A 22,092-nucleotide genomic window follows, 5' to 3' on the forward strand; every position below is an offset into this window, starting at 1 on the left:
CCAAGCAGCCTCCTGACATAGAAAGCCTGGGTTTTACACATAGCTATAAGCAGAGGTTTTCCATTCCTAAACCAGAGCCTTAAAAGCGGAGCGACTGGGAGAAATCTCCTCTCCTCAGTTACAGTACATCACAGCTTTTTCACTAAAATGGACTCCATCTTTTCTTTTTATTGGAAAACCTATAAGGTTCATGGCTCACATTACAGTTTATGTCACAAACTGTTGTCTCTTCATGATAAATCTGGGGAAAAAGAGCTCTCCAAAGACTCTCTTGGTATTCAATGTCACTCATTAAAAGGCACAAGTGCACCTTGATAGGGGAAAATGTGCTGATCCCCAGACTAACTGATCACCTCCTTTCAGCTCACATTGATACTCCACTACATTGCTGGAGATATGATTTTCACAGAGCTGTTACTAGACTGCAGCAATACGGCTGATTGTACATCTGCAGACCAGAGAGGGAGGCTGGCTGTGGGTCACCTACTGATCTCTGGTCTTGTGAAAGCAACGCGATTGCTATTCTTGGAAACTCCACAAACAAACTCAATCCAAACCCCCTGAGCCCTCCTGCCTTCCCAGATTAGATCAGTAACATCTAATCTAAAAAAATCTATTACATTCATGGAACACCTTTCTTCCCAAAATGATTAACATGCTACGTATTCAGAAATCATTTCACACCCATCCTCGGAGCGAAGCGAGTATCGAACCATGCTGCACAGTGGTTTAGAACGGCAAATTAAGAGTACCTGATCCAACTGGATTTTAGGTGAACAGTAATTACCCAAACTGGTATGCAACTAGGACATCTGGGGGCTAACTGCTCTTCTGAAAAGCATCACAGGAGTTTTGGCAGCCCAAGGTTTTCAGGACCCTGGTTTTGCATTTTATTCAAAAAATCATCCCTGTCACAGCACAGTGGCTGCTGACACCACAGGGGGTGCTGGTTCAGTACTGATGTAAAGGGACAGGTGTCACCTACTGAGATGCCAGCTCCTGCACTACCTAGATTTTCCCTGAAGGACTCCCATTGAAGTACTGACCCAGCCAACACTGCCTTGCATATGAGATCGCACCCTGAGGTATCCAGAGACCCTCTTTCCTAACTGCACATTGGTGACATTTAGGAGCCCTTTGTTTCCTCAAGTGATCTTACTGAGTTTTTACTTCTACTCATGCTTCCCATGGGAAGCCATTTAAAGCGATCAGGTCATCTTACCGTCATGGGCAGTGAACTCTGTTGTATAAATAACCCTTCTCCCTCAACCCCTAAATAACCTCCCTCAACTCCGCACAACATTCACTGAAATTTACTGCAAATGGTTTTCCCTGCTCCAGAATACACTGCAACAGCTTTGTGTTCTCTTCCATATTGTAATGTTTAATTTTGCTCAAACGAACTAATACTGCCAAATGAAATTGTACAAGCACACATTGGATTTACTTCCTGTCACCCCAAAACAGGCTGTAGTTTTGTTAGAATATTTTTTAAAATTCTGCTTTAAACCAGGACTGTAAACTGAACACCTTTCAAAGAGAAATTAGACTAAATAGATGCTCTGGGACGCTATAACCATATGACAGATTGGCAGCAGTTACACATGTAACTGTTTGTTCTTGTGATGTTTTCTTGCTTACCCAACGTTTAAGAGCCTGTTATTTGCTCACAAATGGGCCACCTGGGGATTAAGGCATCCAGGGAAACATTCTTTGCATACTGAAAACAAAACTGCAACATGATCTACTTTGGATAATGTGATGCAACATCTAATAAGCAACAAGAACATTTCAATATCAAAAGATGCCAACTTTTTAATTTTTGTTACTAAAAAACTTAATTAGCCTTATAGCCCATCTGGCAATTTGTAAGCCATTACCCAGCATTCTTTGCTACTCTTTACACTGAATATTTCGAGGTTCACTTCTGAGGCTCTAATCAGGATTAATCCTCACATAAAAACGGCTTAAGAACTCCAGGAAAAAAAAAATCCCTCTTCAGTTAGAAACATTCTTCATTAGAGCTGAAAAAATTAGGCTGTTAATAAAGGAAACATTCAGTCATGGAGAAAAGTCATGTACAGGCTGATTCTGAGGGGGCTAAGGAATACATCAGAAACCTTTGATAACTCCATTGCCTTAGACTTCCAAACACTAACATCTACCACCTCTTTAATAATTCAATCTGATTTAGTGCAAATCCATCACTGAAAAAATACTCCTAAATCTGAGTCCCTCATATGTATAGCACCTGACGGCTTTGCACTATGAATGAGCATCAGGAAAACAAATTGGAACAAGAAGTGGAGAAGAATTTTAAGGCCTGTACATTCCTATTGTACCAGCTTCAAGCTCCAATCAGTCAAAGGAAAGGCAACCCAGCCCTAACATAGATCCCACTAATTGCTCACTGGTAACGAGGGACGAGTAATGAAGGAACACCAGTAGCTAGGGTTTAAATTCGATTCTTTGCTACCTAATGCTGGGCTGAGTTCTAGAGAGCGAAGGGCTCTAGTCATTCAAGACAGGCACAACGGCAGTAAGAGTTTCCCCTTATGTGCCCAACCCTGACCTCAAGGGATCCCCTCTGGGGGACAAGAGGATTGTTCACTTCCATGCCCACTCAACATTTGCCCTTTGTACAAAGACTAGCACCACAGTGTCAACTAGTGCCATGCCTGATAGCCATGGTATGGGGACATAAGCACCTGTGCACTAGGGCCTAGACTGAGGCTCAGCCACCCATTTCACAAAAGCCAAACTACCAACAAATTATCTGAACAGGGGGCCCATTACCATCTCCAGAGCAACCACACAACGAGGCACTAGCAACAATAAAAGAAAGAAGGGCAGAGATGCTAGCATCCCAAGACTGCAAGAACAGTAAGTCTTACGGCCCACAAGAGGTATGTATTTTACACATGAGTAAAGCAGCCCAGAGGGGGTCAATCAAGTTGCCCCATCTCGCATTGATGTCAAATCTTTGGACGGAGCCTATTGACCCCCAGCCTGGTTCTCACCACTAGGCACACTGCTAATGTGAACACTACCTGAAACACAGGAGCACCCAATGCTTCAGGCAGCTGAAGGGTTAATGGACACAGCTTCTTCAAACCACAGAGTCCTGGTGAAACTGGCAAAGGTTTATAATTCTTCTATCTATGCACTGTTGCCTGGTGGAGCTGTCCAAGGTACTGCAGACAGCCTACAAAGGGACAGTTTCATTTACACAGGACAGCCAAGCAGCACAAAAAGGTCAGAGTAAGAGTAAAATTAATTAAATAAACTCTAATTATAACCTTCACAGAAAGGCAGAGGAGAAAATCTTACACGGGGGCAAAAATAGAAAGATGCTAAAGACAAGAGTGACCTATGGTCATAGGAAGAGACCTACATAAGAGGGGCTGAGATAAAATGTCCACCTGGATACAGATATATATAGAGAGAGTGCGCACGAGTGTATGTCCACCTGGATACAGATATATATAGAGTGTGGCCAGTGCAGATGCTCTGTTGAAGATGCGTGAGCTACAGTAAAATCTGACACCATCTTAGAGCTGCATTGGCTCTGCAGAGCTAACCGGAGGCAAAGGGAATGAAAGTCATTTGCCACAGAAGCAAAGAGACCTGACTGAATACTCAACAGGAAGCAAATTTGCTGGGTAAGAGTGCTATATTTACAGTATACAAGTGCGCCTTCCAGGCCCCATGTCATTCACAGGAATGTTTATCCTGTGGTCCAGGCTACAGCCCAACCAGATAATTATCTTCTGCCTCACTAAACTCTCCAGTTGAAACCACAGGGAAGGCGAGTCTTCCCAGCTCTTCCCCCTCACCTCCCAAAGTACCTCATGCAGCACTGAATGGCTGCTGTGTTCCAGGCTCACAAGTGGGTGAAAAGCTTCACTCAGACCACAAACACGATTAATTCCCTCACACGCACAGCGCTTTGGAATCCGCCTTTGTCAAACTCACTGTAGTAATCTAGCACCCCAGTATTGTACACCACTTTCATCTGCACAAAAGCAGTTCTGAGAGCACCAGCAACTCCCTCCCAGCAACAGAAGACTGAACTAGCTCCGACTTTCTGAACAGTGCGCACCATTTTAGAAGTCCTCCATTTGCAAATACATTATTGTACTTGTTGTCTTTCACAGTCCTCAGTTCCCTTTGGAACACCCTTTCTTCCAGCAAAGCCGCTGCGTTTCTCTTAATCAAATCAAGAGCAGACCAGAACCATGCAATTATAAGTAGCGAGTTCCACCTCCATGAGAACACTCCCGGCTAGCACAGAGTGGAGGCATTGATGCTGATGTTACCTTGGCATTAGCCACACATTTAATGCTATAGCACTGTACTCTGGATGTGGCAATACTAACTTTAGATATACAGGTGATTTAAAAGTGAACTGCAAAGCAAGGAAAGTTGTATTATGCCCTTTATTTCACTTTAAAAAACCTGTTTTCCTTCCCCCCCCCCCCCCTTTCTTAGCAGTAGAGGCATCATGTCTCAACTTGGCTGATTTTGCAGGTGGACTGGAGCGGGATGACGACATTAAAGTGGACTGAAGCCCGAGCTGCAGTTCTCTCCACACTCAGAATAGACTTTAACTTGGCTTCGCTTCCATCTTCAACTATTAAAATGGGTTTAAATTACACTAACAAGGTTTAGCAAAGCCAAGAGGATGGAGCGACAACATCCTCTCCTGACATGCCCTGAGGAAAGCAGCAGCTTGGGAGGTCACTACTTAGATTTTAAGCTCTCTGGGGCAGGGACTGTTTTTACAAAGGGCTCCTGACCCATGACTAGGGCTCCTACTCACAAAGGCAATACATATAAATAATTGACCCTCATTTTCCAGTCCTCCAGCAAAGCCAGAGAAGCCAAGCCTGGATATCCCTGAGGGCTAACTCACAAGCAAAAAACACTTTCTGGACTCCACTTTGAGGACACCTCTCTAGCCACACGTCAGCTGCAATTGACCTTTAAGAGTCCACCTAAAAGACCAGCAAAGACTGGTTGCCTGTTAGAGGTTCATCTTTAAAGGCTAACCTAAGCCAATGGAAACCTTGAGGATACTCTCAAGAGGCCACTTGGGAGTGGGGGTTGCCTGTTGTAAGTGCGCCCTTAGTTCAAGCTTCCCTGTATGACTGGGAAATCCAGACATATCCTGTTGCCTTCATTTCAAAATAAGTTCATTTAGATTTGTTTTAATTACACTCAATGGTGAGGGGAATGCTACATGCACAGGTGAGAGAGATCCCAATCCAACTCAGAGTTGCATGAGGCCCAGAGATTAGACTCCTGACTTCCACGAGAGCTTGACAAATGGGGAGGCAAACAACAGATTTTCTTAAAGCATTCCCTCCCAGCCAAAAGTCTTAGCATCTGTCTGGAAAAAGCTAGACGCTCTGGTTCAACTGAACACAATATACCAGACAGTCAGTCTTAGGGGTCCCCAGGATGTGGGAAGAAGGGCATAGATATCCTGTCTACACGGAAGTTGGGAGATACCTGGTCCCAGTGCTGTCGGTTTCTGTTTTTTCTGTAAAACCACTTATCCAAAACAACCTTTTATGCCACCCCCTTATGCATGGAATAGCTCCCCCACTGCTGATGAGTGCAGATGAATGTGATTTAGCTGCAATTAAATATGAAAATGAATAATCCAGGCTACCCCTCCATGTTTCCTTAATTTATCTCCTGAACCTCCAGCAGCTGCTTCATTGGAGTGCCACAGAATCCAAGGGTCCTTGGTACAGAACATAGGTCCAGTTTGCTGCAGATTACACAGGGCCTTGTAACAAGTTTATGGATGGGGAAAAACTTGGCCAAAATCCCAAACAGCTACTTACCAGGAAGCGGACATCGTCAAAGCCGTTCAAAAGCAGCTTACTCTCATACTGCTGCAGGCCGATGGACTCCAGCCACTCCCCGACGCTCTGCTCCAGCATCCGCGAACCTGACGAGAGAGGAATCGGCAGACGCTTGAAAAGGGAAAAACCATTAAGTCGGTAGCAGCGGCACTCTGAGGAAGAGAGATGGCATTGCCACATCATAGTCACTATTGTAAAGAAGCCAAACTATGACCACAGTACAAGTCAGAGGGTAGACAACTCTTCTTGCACACACAGACCATGGACAATAAGCTCCTGGTGCTGCCCACGGACTGAGGCTTTAATTTGTATCCCAGTTATACTCAAAAACATCCTGCAAGAGTAAGCTGTTTAGAACCCTTTCGGGGACCATGGCATTACAGGCATGGCTTTCTGGGCTTACGCACGTTTCTTGCCAAGCATACGAGCGAAGCCCAGCCCCCAGAGGGATGCTGATCAAATCCTTGTCTCATCTCAGGGGGCAGCAAACTTTCACCCAAGGCATCCCAAGTCAGAAGTGCAGGTGCAAGACCATGGCGAGAAAGCGCTCACAAATACATACAGCCGCGTGGGTCCTTTCGTCCATGCAACTTCAGGTGCAATATTCTGTACACCAGGCCAGCAAGAAGGGCCATTAATACTGGAGGCACAAAGCAGCTAGAGAGAAAATACATCTTCATGCAGCTGAGAGAGAGACAGACAGACACGACGGACTTTCAGAAAAGCGGTAGCAGCAGCCAGACTAGAGAACAGCTGTCCACAGGAAGACATGCAAGACAGAAATAAAGCACACAAACTGCAGCAGAAGATAGGAAGAGTTTATACTTTTTTTCCCTAAACAGTCCCGAAATAGGCAAACCATGGTAACGGGTCCTCTCTGCTATTTTGTTACGAGGAGCAGAGGCACGAGTGACAGCAAGACTGAGTTTAGGAGTCCTGGCATTGTCATTTTACCACCCATCCAGAGGCACCACATCCCTTCAGGCTGCTTTGACCGGGCTGGGCACCAGATTCAACATCCTAGACCGGAGTGACTAGCTACACTGCAGCATTGGGTAAGGGTGAGAGAGAAAGAGGAATCAGCACATTTTCCACCCAATGCATTCCGTCCTGCCAGGTGTTCCGCACAGGCTTGGATTTGACCTTCCTTCATTTTTCTCATCTAAATGCAGACGCTGCCGCCCGAGCCACTCAATCAGATGGAATGCAGCTCTGGGGAAGGAGGCATTTTAGTTCTTTGCTCCATAACTAAGCCAAAATAAAAAGGAAAGCGAACATACACACACGCTCCCCTCTTCCTGCAGTAGCTCATGTCCATGACATGCCCCAGCACCTCCTTTCAGCCATTCGATAAATGAGAAACTCATTCTTCAAATGCCCTACAGAAACCATATAGGCAAACTCTCGTTCCCCAACCCTGAGAAGAGAGTCCAGTAACTCGTTGCTTTCCTCTAGAAATTCTCAAGACATTAGATATGCCAAGGAAAGAAAAGTTCAGAGACGACCTTTGCATCTCACTCCGAGGATTTGGTATGCAAGACACGCAGAATTTCTCCAGCTTCCTAGCACATCCGTCTTTCAAGGGCATATGCAAAATAAAGAGGACCAGGAACCCGGGGTTTCTTGCTTTGAACCTTCTCATCAACTGAAGTCACTCTGCACAGTCTAAGACATCCTTCCCACCCCCAGCCCACAGCAATGCCTGCACAACACAGAGCTCACTGCGTTATCAGAAACATCTTGGAGTCAGGGATCCCACTGCTGCGCTGGTCCACAGGAGAGTTCCTCTGCTAAGCAAGCCGTGATCAATACGTTCTAGAGAGCTGGCCAGCCTAACGCACACTGCCGCACCAGAGATGCAGAGCTCAAGAAAGCTTTCCGTCTCCCTTGCCTAACACAGTCCGTGCAGAGGAACAGCATCTAACCCTGGAATTCAAGCAGCAGGCTCTTGTTTGCCCAGGGACTCCATCCTTCCCCACTATCATTTCTGGTCTGTAAGTAGCCAGACAGCTGTGGTCTGTACCAAGCAATCGATGGTGCGCCCTTGCAGAGAGCTGCAGCAGAGCGCTTTGTCTGAAGGCAGGGAGCTCCACGCTTGCTGTTCCACTCCCTGTCCTGTCTCTTGCTCTCACACTGCCTCTCCCTCCCCTTCCCTCCTCCTCCCAGCATTTCCATCTAATGTACCAGCAGTGATCAGACTTCAGTATAGAAGCTGCCGAGGGAGACAGCAGCTTTGTAATTGTCAAGCTGAAATTGCCGACTTTTCAATATTTACTCAATGATGAGCTACGTGGCTTGGTTTTCAAAAAACAATGTTACCGGTTTGCTTTGACAATTTGAAGTGATTTGCAATTTGCTTAGAATTTATCGGGTATGAGGTGCAGAAATTTCCTGCTGCCCTAATACAAGTGTGTGTGGAGGCAGCTGGGCATCAGTGAGGGGGACTGAGGCTATGTCAGCTCCTTCCTTGGATTTTTTTTTTAAATATTTACTCAGCCTTTCTGTCTTTAACAGTGGAGTGACAGTCAAATCTTGAAACTCGCTGAGATGCCAGCAAAACTGGTCAGGGGAGAGGCTGGATTTTGGATATTTAACACTAGTGAGGGGAGGGAGGGATCCCAGAGATCAAACATCTGAAGTCTGCCAGCATTATTTAGAGAAGCATAAGATGCCCTTGAATAATTTATGTCTGCATATAATAAGTGGGAGAAGAGTGAATTAGTCCCCTACATTGCTCCCTTGGGTCACAGCTGTAACAGAAGTCTGATCACAACTTCAGTTTACAGAGAAAGTGGAGAGACTCCAAGTCCTAAATCTAACCAGCTCCCCCCAACCCTGATAAAATTATATGCAGAGCTATGATTTCTGCTAAGAGTCTGGCCTAGGTTTAAGATATTAAACACAAGAGTAAATAGACTAATTATATTTCTGATGACACTTGCTCTTTAGCAATCTTAAAGAAACAGGACCAAGGTATTAAATTCCGCATAGTCATTTCCCCAGGTAATGCAACAAGCTTTAAAAGCATGAAGGTATTAGGGCTGAGTGAGACCCCAGAAGGGTCCAGTTATGGAAAAAAGTTTCCATGTAATAGCACCTGGCAATGGTTATTTAAATGCTGACAGTGTGCTTGATGCCACACAGAGGATGATATGGTCCAAACCCTAAGAAACTTCCTTAGGGTAGACTGTACTTATGCACAGGGTCTAACAGGTGTTTTAACAGGGCTTGTCTGGAACTGAGGACATGACCAATTTATGTTATAATAAATCTACAGGAAAATTACAGGCTGTGTTCTTGGTCTTCATTGCAGTCCGACAGTACAGTTCAGATGCAAGATGCACAGGTAGGAGGGCCAAACTTCAAGCAGTGCAATTATTGGCACTGAAAGAAGGATGGAACAGGGTCTGATGGGCCAGACCATTAGCCAAATGTCCTCCAATCCCTCAAGGTGGGCTATAAACCAAATCAAGCCCATTAAACAGGATATATAGGCAAAGAGATCTAAATCAATTAGCCATTAGTTCTCTCAGATGCAGGAAATATAGCCAGTGTTGAGCACTACTGGGATTAAAACTGATTAGTCAAATACAGAATACTAATGAGCCTCCCTCTTTGTCCAGTAAAATGCCATCCACCTTTCAAGCTTGTGTCTCCAGCTAACTGCACAGTTAACTCACAGAGTCCCAGATACACTCCCTGTCCAGTACACCAAGCCCCCCACCTACATCAGGCTGATTGATTGCACGGAGACCACTCATCTCCTCTGGCTTGGAGAGAGAAACCCTGCCTGACAAATCACTTTAAATCAGCGGACATCATACAGGTCTTGCCTCCCAGTGCCAGCAGCCAGAGCTGCTGTGGGCTAGGGAGCTACAGTGTGGTGGGGTTGAGTTTCCGTCAAGGAAGCCATTCCACCCTACCCCACCCCTGATATTTTTTGCCTTTTCAACACATGGGAAGGCAACGTCTGTGCAGAAGAAATGATCAAGAGCAGGCTGTCGAAATAAGAAACGCGAGACTGCACAAAACACACCAACTTCTGCAGGGATACAGACCACAGGCTAAATTGTTGAAGCAATACAAAGCTTTTTGTTTCCAGGCCAAAAAAACGCTTTAAGATGGAGCTGACGTGGAGAATATATTTCTCTTTAAGAGCCGGGATTTCTTGATCATCCAAGCCATTGAAAAGCACTTACAGACACAGATCAATGAATACGATTCAACTGGACAGAAGGGTTTTTTCCCTGGTCTAAGATACCCCACCCTTGGGATCCAGCCAAGAAGTAGGTTGGATAGAATAGGTCATCTTCCACAAGCCCCACTGGGAAACCAGAAGTCTGACTCCTGTTGATTGAGCAATAAGTTCTAGCCCAAACACTGTAAAAAAGAAAGCCATCTATTTATCTTTGGTAATGGGGTCCATATAGTTAGATCATAGAATATCAGGGTTGGAAGGGACCTCAGGAGGTCTAGTCCAACCCCCTGCTCAAAGCAGGACCAATCCCCAGACAGATTTTTGCCCCAGATCCCTAAATGGCCCCCTCAAGGATTGAACTCACAACCCTGGGTTTAAAGGCCAATGCTCAAACCACTGAGCTATCTCTCCCCCCATACCTTACTATCTACATGTGTCTCAAATGTATTCCTCACAACATCCCCTCTCCTCTCCTCCCCTGCCCTCCCCTCGCCATGAGGCAAGGCAGGGCTATTATCCCCATTTTACAGCTGAGGAACTGAGGCAGAGAAGCTAAGTGACTTGCCCAAGGTCACATAGGGAGAGTCTGTGGTATAGCAGAGATTTGAACCCCAGTCCCCCAAGTCCTAGGCTAGTGCCCTAACCACTGGACCATCTTTCCTTCCTGTTGGGCCCTCTCTTCCCTTCAAAACAAGGATCAGATAAGTACAGTAATGCAGCTGGAAAAAGCAGGGGCTCAGAACAGATTAGTTCCATAACGCACTGAGCAGGGCAAACTAGCACCCCAGGGTGCGAAACTCAGGGATTTGACTAGACAGACAGACACTCTCCCCAAATGCCATCTGCTCTGGGAGACGTAAAAATAAATCTGAGGAACTCCTTGTCATGGTCTCTGAATGCGTGAGACGACTTGCATCATGAGTACAGCTCAGCAGACATACTGCACAACACAGGTTAAACTACAAAAGAGATGCAAAGGTTTAGCTCTGGCCTAACCACTTCCAAGACAACTGCACTCATGCCTCCTGGCAGGAAGAGGCTGGCAATGCATTCGCCAGGTCCCAGCCACTAAAAATCATTTTGGGGGGTGGGAGGGAAAGGAGAAGAAAAGGGGAAAAAGAAGAAAAAGGAAAAATTTTCTACTGGAAAAATGCTGCAATTCTCCATCTGCATGTCTAGAGAAGCTGCTACACAGAGGATCTAAAGGAAATCTGTAACACAGCACAGCCTATAGAAAAACATATGGGTTAATAACAAAGCAGCTGCACATGTCAGCCCATTTCTGAAAAACAAGTGTCCATTTTACCAAGATCTCCCTGCACAATAGCTAAAGCAAAAATGGAATCCCTTCTCCTCAGGCCTCCTCATTAATGACGTCAATCAATCAAACTCCCGGCTATGGCTACAAACAGTCCTGCGAAGGGGGGCTGTCACAAAGGAAGATTCTAACTGGTCATCATTGGATTGGACCTAAAATATATCCTATTTCAACGCACACATGCGGTGGTGCTATTTGACTTGAGAAGCAAGTCCTAATCAGTAAGCAGAAAATCTACAGCAGTCACAGGATAGACTCCCACTGAGAAGAAATGACGGGTACCTCCTGGCCAATGCAAAACCCAAGCAGCAAACTGCAATAAGCTAAGGTTTACTATGGCAGATGTGCACAGATACATATTAGCACCTTATCGGAGCGCAGATGCTGTTCCACTGAAGCATTTTGGGTTTGGAAAATGTAAAGGCAGGATTTCTCCCTGTGAAGCCCCCCTTCGCGTTCTCATGTGTCGCTCCTCCAAAACACCTGAGCGGAGGCAAACAGAAGCTTTCACTAGCCCTCCCTTTGGCTGCTGGTGGTTAAAGGCAGGGGGAGGGAGAATAAATGTTTAGAGAGCAATCCAGGGGAACAGAAAAATCTCTGCCATAAGAAAGTCAGCTTAGATTATGTTGGAGACATGCAGTACTATTATTTTCCCTCGCTTGCTGCTTCTGCATCTAACTAACACGAAAGGAAAAGAGTATCATTGAGGCTGACCTTTGGACAAATTGGAGAGTCTGCCAGGAGCAGCCTGTAAAGCGCCAAGCGTACGAGACAAGGCCATAATCACTGCATTACAAGTGTTGACCAGCAATGGGCATCATCCTAAATTCTGCCCATAACGCACTTATTACTCACACTCACACTTTCAGAGAGGGCAGAGTGTAAGAGAAAGGAAGTATCTGCCATTTTACGCATGGGGAACTGAGGTACAGAGAGATTAAACTATTGGCCTAAGGACAAAGGGAGCCTGTACCTGAGTTGAGAATTCTTGAGACCAAATCTCCTGAATCGCAGCCCAGTGCCTTAACCACTAAGCCATGCTTCCTTACCTAATTCTACCATGCCCTTAGCCATCTTCCATTCATATTTAGAGGCAGTGACATAAGAGTGGAGGGTTTTTTATTATCCCATCTGCAGAGACATTATGAGCTTCCCATAAAATCATTTCCCATCATAGGCTTCATAACAGCGAATTTTAGTGCATCCCTGAGGCAGAGAAGATCTTTTATGTTCGAGCATCAATGCCTTTTCATTGTCTTCCCAGGGGAGAGAGCAGGACTGGCATCTGGAGGGCCTGAAAAGGGTCCTCCATCCTTCCAAGGCAGAGTCCTATATAAGCTTTGTTCAAGGGCTTCTGCTCCAAGGCATCTAAAAATGTTATTTATAGATTTAATCTGTGGAATATTTGCAGGAGCCTACAAGAGACTCCAATACAACAACAATAAGGAAGTTCGTTCTAGGGAGTCTGGGTGCTGAAACAAGCCACACAGGATTGGAAAAGGAGACTTCTTTATTCTTCCTTACATCGCTGGCTGCCACAGTATACAAGACAACTGGTTGACTGAGCTGGAGATATGAATTTTAGAGGCAACCCCTGATACCTTCATCTCTGTATTAAATCCAGGTATTTTTGTTAAGTGAGATTACAAGATTGAGAGAGAAAATGTTTGAGACCAAAGCCTAAATTGAACCTCTACAGAACAAAATGTGTTTTCTTACTCAGCTCCGAATGGGCACTGAAAAATTCACTCTGGCTTTCCATTCTTGGGTTTAGGAGGAGAGGGGAGAGGAGAGAATGGACTGAGTAATTCCCAGGAAATGAAATCCAACTTTTGTTCTAAAGAACTCTGTTGTAGGGCTCACCTCGTTTAGCTGTCTTGGGAACCCAGACACTCATGTTTTTCTTCATCTTAATCTTATTTAAGAGATGGATTTTTCTTCTGTCTAGAAGGGATCGTGTTACATCTATATACTACAAGGAGGAAGGCAAATTAACACCTCAGAAGAAGCAGGCAGACAGGGAGCACATGAAGGAAAATGCCTCCTGGTCACACCAGCCATCACAGGAGAACAAAAAGCTTGAGACAAACATTTTGGACAGAGCAGTAAACCTAACTAGTTTGATTCTTCTGAGGGTGTACGGAGACCAGTAACAATGGAAGAACAGTACCATTTCACCAAAGTATCTTACCTACCTAGTGGGGAGAATTTTGCAAATTGCGCTTCGGAGGTTCACCTCTCCACCCCATGCATCAGAAGGTACCTCTGAAGATACAATGCAATTCCTAGAGTAGGTGGTCTTTGTACTGGTTACATTTACCCAGGGATGAAAGTTCATTGAGGCACCAGAGCACCCAAGCAGGTGCCATGCCCTAGACACTATTGCCAACCCAAAGAGTTCACCAAGTCCTGAGCTAAGCTTACATACGAGTTGTTTTTAAAATCAGTTTGGGGTTGTTTTTATCTGCCATTAGATTTTGAACCTCTCTCACATCACAAAGACTAGAAACCTTTCTTGTAAATTCACAGCTCAGATTCTGATGGCATCACCTGACTGCAGGAGCCAAACCTTGAAAAACACACTGCCAAATATTGGGAGACTCAAGAACTGCAAGAGCTGACATCATCATCCAGGGATCCACATAAAAAAACCAACTCATGGCCTCTCATTTCTCAGGAGGCAACAAATCTAAAGCAGCCAACTTCCACCTGACACACAAGACAGGGCTTTCTACGACGTCTGCCAACTTTGGTCTTAAATTAGGCAGTAAACCAAAGCTCATCTTCCTGCTAGGGATGCGGTTACAACCTCTGCAACCCTCCCTCTCACCATCCAATACCTGTGAGAAGGAGATTACTCACATTATATGACATAGGTGGGGGTCCTACATGAAAGGTAGATAAGCCACCAAAATCCGGACACTGACAGCTGTGGTAGCGCCACACACAGAAGTTATGAGATATGACTTATGATCCTAGTCCTCTCATTCGTTTTCCCTTCTGGATGCAAAGGCAGATTGAGAAAGCTGCTCAGAAGAAGGGATTTGCCATTACGTCAGGCTTTGAATACAACACAGTAGTTGAGCACAGTACCTGAGATCCTTTGCTGTTCCTGAGAAAAGTCAATTCCTTCACCGATGGAGCTCATGATTTTCTCAATCTGAAAATATAAAAACAGTATATTGCCACAATATTTTTAAAGCCTCAGCAGAAAGTGATAGAGGCAGCTTTGGAAGCTTGTCCCCATGCAGCTGCTAAAGGTTCCCAGGTGACATTGAAGGAAGGGAAGTTAAGAACCCCACCAACCCATAAGGGTCTGTCCTTAAAAATTGGCCTGGAAAGGAGATTTTCTTAAGAATGAATGGATCAAAGAGGGAGAGAGGGGGTGGGCTTGGGACTCCACAGACCCCCATCCTTCCCAACTGCCGTTACTGTCCCGTGAAAAGCCACCTATTTCTCTGCATCAACAGAAGGATCTCACAAGATTCCTCTGTGGAGCACCAAGTTTTATTAGAGGGGAGTGAGGGGGAGAGAAGGCCTCAAAAGCCATCCGTGACAAACATGCAACCCCTCCTTCACCAAAAGCAAAAAAAGCCTGAGAAACGCAGTTCACATTAACACTTTTGTGGCATGCAGCAGGTGCGCTTCACTTGGCCTCTGTTTCTTGACCACCCTCCCTCGCCTCTGGCACCCTAACAAGCCACTTCTACTGACAGCAGGGCTGAACAGCCAATGTAAGCTCTGAAATAGATGCAGTTCGCAAAAGCAGCAGCATTCTGGGATAAACGACTGGAAGAGGGAAGAGAAAACAACCTTATACCCAGAAGTAAGCAGCTCAGAGCCCACAGCTCCAGGCAAACCCCATTCAATTTTCAATCATAGTCAAAGGAAAAACCAAAGGAAACTTTTATTGCCAGGGATCTGTCTCCCCTCACCACCTTCTTCCTTGGACCTGGATTTTGTCATCAAATTTTCCCCAAAATCCAAGTTTTGTAAATTAAGATTTTTACAGAATCTAAAAGACCAAACGGAAGTTTTACTGTACATTTTCTTAAATGCCAATAGAAACCTTTCTAAGATAAAAAAATAATCCCTGTGAAATTGACCAGGCTAATTTCACTGTCCAGGTTGAGAAACTCAAGAAGTTGTGCATCTATAGTGAAACTTAGAATTTTTACAGCTTCCGTAATTTAAGGCATTAGTAACACAGGGAAGAAAATGTAATTAAAATGAGATTTTCTGCTCTTAATTACAACCTGCTATTGCCTCATGGACAGCAGTAGGAGACCCTTAGGAGGCTCAGATTCAGTTTGAAATCTGGGTGTTTAACCCTACAACAGCCATGCAGGAAGTCTCAAAAGTAAACTCCCACCTCCCCGTGAGAGATTTCTGGTTACATCTCGAGAATGCCCTCTTGCAAGATTTTGGTGCACTTGCTGCTGGATGGGATACAGATGATCAGGGACATGCAACAAGAGTGAAAAAAAAATTCACAGAACTTATTTGGATCTTAAGGAAAGGTTTGGGCAAAGGTGTATTGGTAGGGGCAGGGAAGGTTCTGAATTGCTTTGGACCTGCTCACTGGCTTTACAAAAAACAACCTATCTGAAATTGTCATCATTTGGGAAAGCTGCTTAACTTGCTACCCCGATGGCACTCACCCCCAGAGCGATAGGCTTTTTTGAAGATAGCAGCCTTAAAATGCTTTAAGGGAGTTGGATGCCCAACTTTGATGAAATTCAGTGGGAGCTGGGAGCTTAATTCCCTAGGCTTCTCTGAAAACCCTCGTCATGAAGGACTTCTGCCAAGTTAGATTTCTAATACAATCCTTCCCATGTATTCACAGTAGATGGGGCAATTCACTTGTCACCTTACATCTCTATCAGGGAAGAGGAGTCATGCAATCATATGTAGAAGACAAGGATTTTACTAAGGTGTGAGGAGGATTCACTGCACCTAGAAGCCATGGTCACGGGTATTTCTAATGTGTCCAACATAGTCAGAACTATTTTATTGGGGGCTTTGAAAACAAGTTTGAAATATCAGCTGGTAAAAACCAGGAAGGAAGGAATTGAATTATTTTCTCTCCCCCCTCACTCCCAATGGCCCGCACAGACATGCCGTTCTCTATGGAAGCCTTGAGGTCTAATGCTGGGCTTTAAAAACAACCTTTGACTGACACAGACACACTTAATGGGAAAATTCAGATGCTCTACCTATAGATCTCCTCCTACGACATCCAGGGAAAGAATATTTATTGCCTTTCTTCCCATGGTACCTTAAACAGGACTGCCTAACATTCAGCTGATGAGAACTACTCTGAGCCAAGCTGTGAATGGATCGCAGATCTTAGTGGGTCTGATACTAAGGAGACAAGTCAGGTCAGTGTAACACCAGCTATGTATGCCAAGGTTAACAGCCCACCTTTGCTCTACAGAAGCAGGTGAAGGAACTAGCCAGTCTGAACATGGCAGTCTGGTATATGAAGGTCTGATTCATAGAAGACAAGCTCATTTATAGTACTTGGTCCTGCTAGTGAAGGCAGGGGGCTGGACTCGATGACCTTTCAGGGTCCCTTCCAGTTCTATGAAATAGGTGTATCTCCATATATATTATATTATACAGCTTTAGTCAAAAAATACAGACTATTTCCCCCTCTCATTACTGTAGGCTCAAGGGCCCCTCTAAAAGGATCTAACAGTAAGAGGGGATGTGCAGGGCATGAATATCCATACAGATATTAGTGGGCAAACAATAGCAGCCCTTTAAAAAGCCCAGCACAAAAACAAGCAAATTGCACCGTTTGCTACATATCTTGCAGCACTGTGATCTCTGGAGTCTTCTCTTCAGATAAAAAAAGTATAGGACTGCTCATCGTGTTATTTGATCTCGCTATTAAGGCTCAGACACATTCTAGTTCAATAGGGAGCCCTGGAAACACAGCTTTAAGGGACAGAGGAAAGATCTCATTTCTTCAGCTAATCGACAGCCTCCGTTTTAAATCCGCAGCTCTGCAGTATTGACACAATAGAAATGTGGGATCAGCTAAACTGGTGCCTATTAAAAGGAAAAAAAAACTGAATTTAAAAGCCAACCTGCCTCCTGCTGAGAGCATCAAAGGCAATACCAAACAGATGCTTCTTATTACAGTTTGCAGCTTCTAACATTCTTCAGCTGGGGATGGAGAAAGGGGAAAAGCAACCTCCACTCTTCTCCTACAGTGCTCCTGAATCTCAACTTTCACTTAAAAACACCATTTCCAGCCCTCAAGGTTGTGATGAAAATATGAAAGTGGAAGTGACATCTGCCTGAGTCTGCAGACAGCCTGGAACAAACAACAAATGTGAATTGCTTCACACTTCTCAGTGAGATATTGACGGGGGAGAGGAGGAAGGGGGGGGATTTTAGTGTAAAAGTTAACCTTCTCACTGCTGATAATTTCAGCAGGAACATCCCTTAAAGTAGCCAATCTTGAACTGCCTCCTACGCCTTCCCAGCACCAAGTCCACGGCTGACAAAACTACAGCCTTCCATGGTGCACTTATGTATTGTTGCTACTAAAATCCACACAATACTGTAAAAGGTAAACATGAAGACATTGTAAGCTAAGTTTACTATTCAAATAAACACTGCGGCTATTGTATTGATTGCCTTATTCACCTTTCATATTTAATCATTAAAACTTCCTTTTTTTTATTTGAAAAGAGGAACTGCTGCAAGGTTTCTAGGCTGCTGCCACAGAATCCAGAGACCTTGCTGCAGAATTTGGGTCCAGTTTGCCATGGAATACATGGATAGTTCTTTTAAAAAAACAAAAAACAAACAAAAAAAAAACCCAATACCATTCTAGAGTTCCAGAAGCTTAAGGGCATTAAGCCCTGCACATTTGGGGTGATTGATTAAGCTTGTTACAAGAGTTTAAGCAGGTGCTACTATCTTTAAGACATTCAGTTCAGTTAAAAAAAGTCTGAAAGTTTGAGGAACTCTCAGATGACCTTTTGGAGCAAAACACTCACTTGGCCCAAACCAAGTTTCTACTACAACCACCAAACACCAAGGAAAACTTTGGAAGGAGAAAAAGGAGGAAAACATGTTTGTTCAAGCAACCCCAGCTCCCTCAGACCGCTTCCCAGCAAGAGGCAAAGTGCTTTGCCAGTCTCTTACACTCTGGAATGATCGAGCTCTGAGGACGTGAAGCGACTGCTGCTGGCACTGCTGGGAAAACAAAGATCACAACAGCATGTTTGAAGCCAATTCAAACCCCACATTTACACCCCCTCTGCACTCAGGAGAACTGACACCCAGCTGAATACCATCCACATGCGCCTCGGGGAAAACCCCCTCCCATCAGCTGCCTAGCACAGCAAACCCCCTCTAACTCCCAGTACTTGTTTCTAGGAGGGTGATTTTGGGCTCCCTTGGTACAAGCTGAATCCCTACTCCCACGCTGGACCACTTGCAAACCTGCTCTGCCACAGCAGGTTCTCCCTCAGGGATGGACAATGATGAAAGGGCAGGAAGACTTTCCCCTTAGAAAGACCACCCGTTTTTCTCTCCTCTATGCTTCTTCCAGAGGGCCGCTGATGCCAACAGGGCAGCATTCTGGCCCTCCAGAAGGAGCATCCTTAGATTTATCTATGCAATAATGAAGGACTCTCCCCAATTCATTCACTTTCCCCCAGTGTCCGCAGAGCTTCCTTAGAAACTCATTTCTCTCCAGTGTGAGCATGGGACAGTGCTCAGATGCTACAGTGAGGAAGTACAATAGAAAAAAAAAAAAACAGACAGACCGGGGGGGGGGGGGAAGGAGAGGAGTAGGGGTTGCCAACTCAGGAGAACAACCTTTCCAAGGGGTGCATATAGGGTTTTCCCAACCCATAATCCAGGGAGGTAAAGACCAAGGTCAAAGGTCTTTACCCTTGACCTCTGCACTACTATAAGTGTTCTTGGTACTTGCTAAACTGCCTGGAAAGGCCACATGCTCATCTGAGTAATTAGGTGGGCTAGATGAATTCAAGACTTGCACAGTTGAATGTCAACTGTCCACAGGGGACAGTAATATACAAACACTGGAGCATAACAGTTATTATTGTTATAACCATGGCCTCCTGCCCCTCACTGGAGGTCAACGTTCTTCTGCAGCTGGGTTCACAGCCTCAAGCAACTCCGAGCTCAGTTTAGCTGGTAGTCAGGCAGTTAGACAGCACTATCTAGCATCAGCAACAGTGGAAACTGAACATGTTTGGAGTGGAGATAAAAATCAACCCCTTTTACGTCCTTACAGTTACAAACAGTTCTGCAGTAGAAGAGAGCAACTAACAATTGTTAATCCTTTAAAAACATCTACAACACTTGTTAACACTTTCACTCAACGGAAGCTGCCTACCATTTGTAATTTTCATTAATAGTAGGTCTTCACATACAGTCCCATGGTGATACATTACCTTTTGTAACCTCACAGGAGTTGAGACCCACCAATTGTGAAACACTGGATTAATCCACAAGTCACTGTCATTAGGCACTGAAAAATGTATTACAGTCTAAAGAAACCATCTCTCTTCCCCACTCCCTACATGCTCTCACTCTTTGTCACAACCTTAATCACCAGGAAATCACATGGGCTTATCACCAGTAATTTTTTTTCTTTTTCACAGTAGTTGTAAGGGGGTGCAAAATTTTTTTATTTCGAATAAGGCGTTGCCAAGTTGAAAAGGTTGAGCAACACTAGATGAAACCATCCCAAAACAAAATGAATCAATATAAGAGCACCCATTTCCTAGAATCACAGAAATGGAGGGCTGAAAGGGACCTCAAGAGGTCATCTAGTCCGTTTCCTGACCTCTGCTGCATGGACAGAGCGTGCCGATTCTCAAACGTATGCCAAAGCACCAGGACAAGGAATAAAATGGAGATATTTTGGAACAAATATGCAGCAATGCAAGAGAGTTCTTAGGCTGTTTGTTCCCACCAGTGAATTATTAAATACAACAATGTTTAAACATAGTGCTAACTCTGACTGAATCGGTTCTAGTTTGAACTCTCAGACCCCTGGCTATTTTTGGCTTAACCCACCATGTTCTAAGTACTGTTAGACACTGCTCCTCCATGGGTAATTTTACATCTACAGGAGCCATCATAACAGTATTCCATCAACTTACTTCAGAACAGAATGCCATTTTAAAAAGGTTAAAAGAAAGAAAAAAAATTAGGAAAAATTTGCTCATAGCAGCATAGTAAAATCTAAGCTAAATAGCTAGCGGATGACATGCTTAATGCTGAAGATACTGCTTGCTGCCCCCACGGTACACAATGGGTGCTACATTCTGACAGTGCACTTCCTCAAGAAGAGCCCTCACCTCACAGCATCGGGGGTAAAGGCATCATCTTTCAGCGTGAACAGCAACATAAGCTGAGCACAAAATATTGTTTGGCTAGGATATGGTCCTAGATATGACCATTCATGCCGGGTGTCCTCAGGCAGCCGCCACTGAGGTGGCCTGAGGGAAAGAAGCCCTCTCTGAGTGGGCACAGATCACTAGTCTTCCATGAAAACACTAGTGTCAAGTCAGGGACAATGCAGGCTTTCAGGGATTCTCCTCTCTTCCTTGAAAGCTACATATGAAAGAGGGCATCCCTTGGTGGCACTATTCCACAGCCCAGCACAGCTAGCTCCTAAGTACTTTGTTTGCTTTCTCCTACCTTGAGAGACACGAAGCTGCAGAGCCCATTTTAACACTAGGTCTGATACTCCCCTACAGAGCTAACACCTCCCTCCAGAGCCAGCCAGTCCATTTATTCAGAGTCCCTGGAGAGAGGCAAACAGAGAGGTGCGTTAACAAGTCACTGGCTCTTTTATCATAATCTCAACCAGGAGACAGTCTCTCACAAGTCAGGCTGTCAGCACGGATTCATTTGCATGCAGGAGGCAGGGAAAGGAAACTTCATTCAAAGAGCACCAAAGCACGCAGGGACATGCTAATTTGACACTGACCTCTGCCACCAAGGCTCATCGGCAGCTATTCTAGTTTTTTCTGGTGCAGCCTAAGGTTAATGACCTATGGTTAAAGAGCCCTCAGACTTGTCATCTACACAGAGTTTTATGCTCATCCCCCACATGCTGCACCAGTGATTTCCAAGGGTACCTCAAGGTTATCCCTACAGAAACAACATACGCCTGTGATCTGGATAGCCACAGCTGTTTCAGTGGCTGAGATCTATTGGAGCCGAGGCTGTGTTATCCAAAATGGTTTTCAACGCATCCCCACCCCCAAGAAAATGGACAGTCAAAATACATAGCTGCTTTTGGCAATAATCAGCCCTGCTGTTCTGCAACTCCACCTCTTACAATCACAACCAAAACATAAAATCTTCTTCCCTGCAGGATATAGGCCTTACAAAATTGCTCTGTTTAGAGTAAATATATGTTTCCTTTAGCCAAAAGAGGGCAGCCTGCTGGAAGGGGACTGTAGCGGGGTGGTTACCCGCTCCTGGCCTGAAAGGGGTTAAAAGCTAGCCCTTGGAGAGGACTGGGCCTAGGAGCCTTAGGCTGGGCTGATTGGGAGGCTGCCTCAGCTGTGGCCATGCCCCAAACAGACTCAGCTGGCCCTATAAAGGCAGGGAAGCCGGGGCAGACAGTCTCTCTCTGAATGCAGAGAGAGAGAGAGAGAAAGAAGGGCCTGGATACAGGGAGCTTAACTAAG

General features: G+C 45.0%; 1 protein-coding gene across 7 annotated transcripts in view; it reads right to left on the reverse strand.

Annotated features, from left to right (window-relative positions):
- The window catches only part of ANKS1A (ankyrin repeat and sterile alpha motif domain containing 1A), a 155,438-nt gene that overhangs the window by 40,489 nt on the left and 92,857 nt on the right, over positions 1-22,092 (reverse strand). For 3 of the 7 annotated variants that reach the window (XM_054025503.1, XM_054025504.1, XM_054025501.1), the window contains exons 4-6: positions 18,557-18,607; positions 14,486-14,552; positions 5,856-5,962 (exon numbers count right to left, since the gene is read on the reverse strand). In XM_054025503.1, the coding sequence (XP_053881478.1) occupies positions 5,856-5,962; positions 14,486-14,552; positions 18,557-18,607 (225 nt within the window). The remainder of the gene's footprint in view (positions 1-5,855; positions 5,963-14,485; positions 14,553-18,556; positions 18,608-22,092) is intronic. The other 4 variants (XM_054025507.1, XM_054025505.1, XM_054025502.1 and 1 more) reach the window with 3 other exon arrangements.

Source organism: Malaclemys terrapin, chromosome 4, assembly GCF_027887155.1.
Source record: "Malaclemys terrapin pileata isolate rMalTer1 chromosome 4, rMalTer1.hap1, whole genome shotgun sequence".
In the NCBI taxonomy this organism is placed as follows: domain Eukaryota; kingdom Metazoa; phylum Chordata; order Testudines; family Emydidae; genus Malaclemys; species Malaclemys terrapin.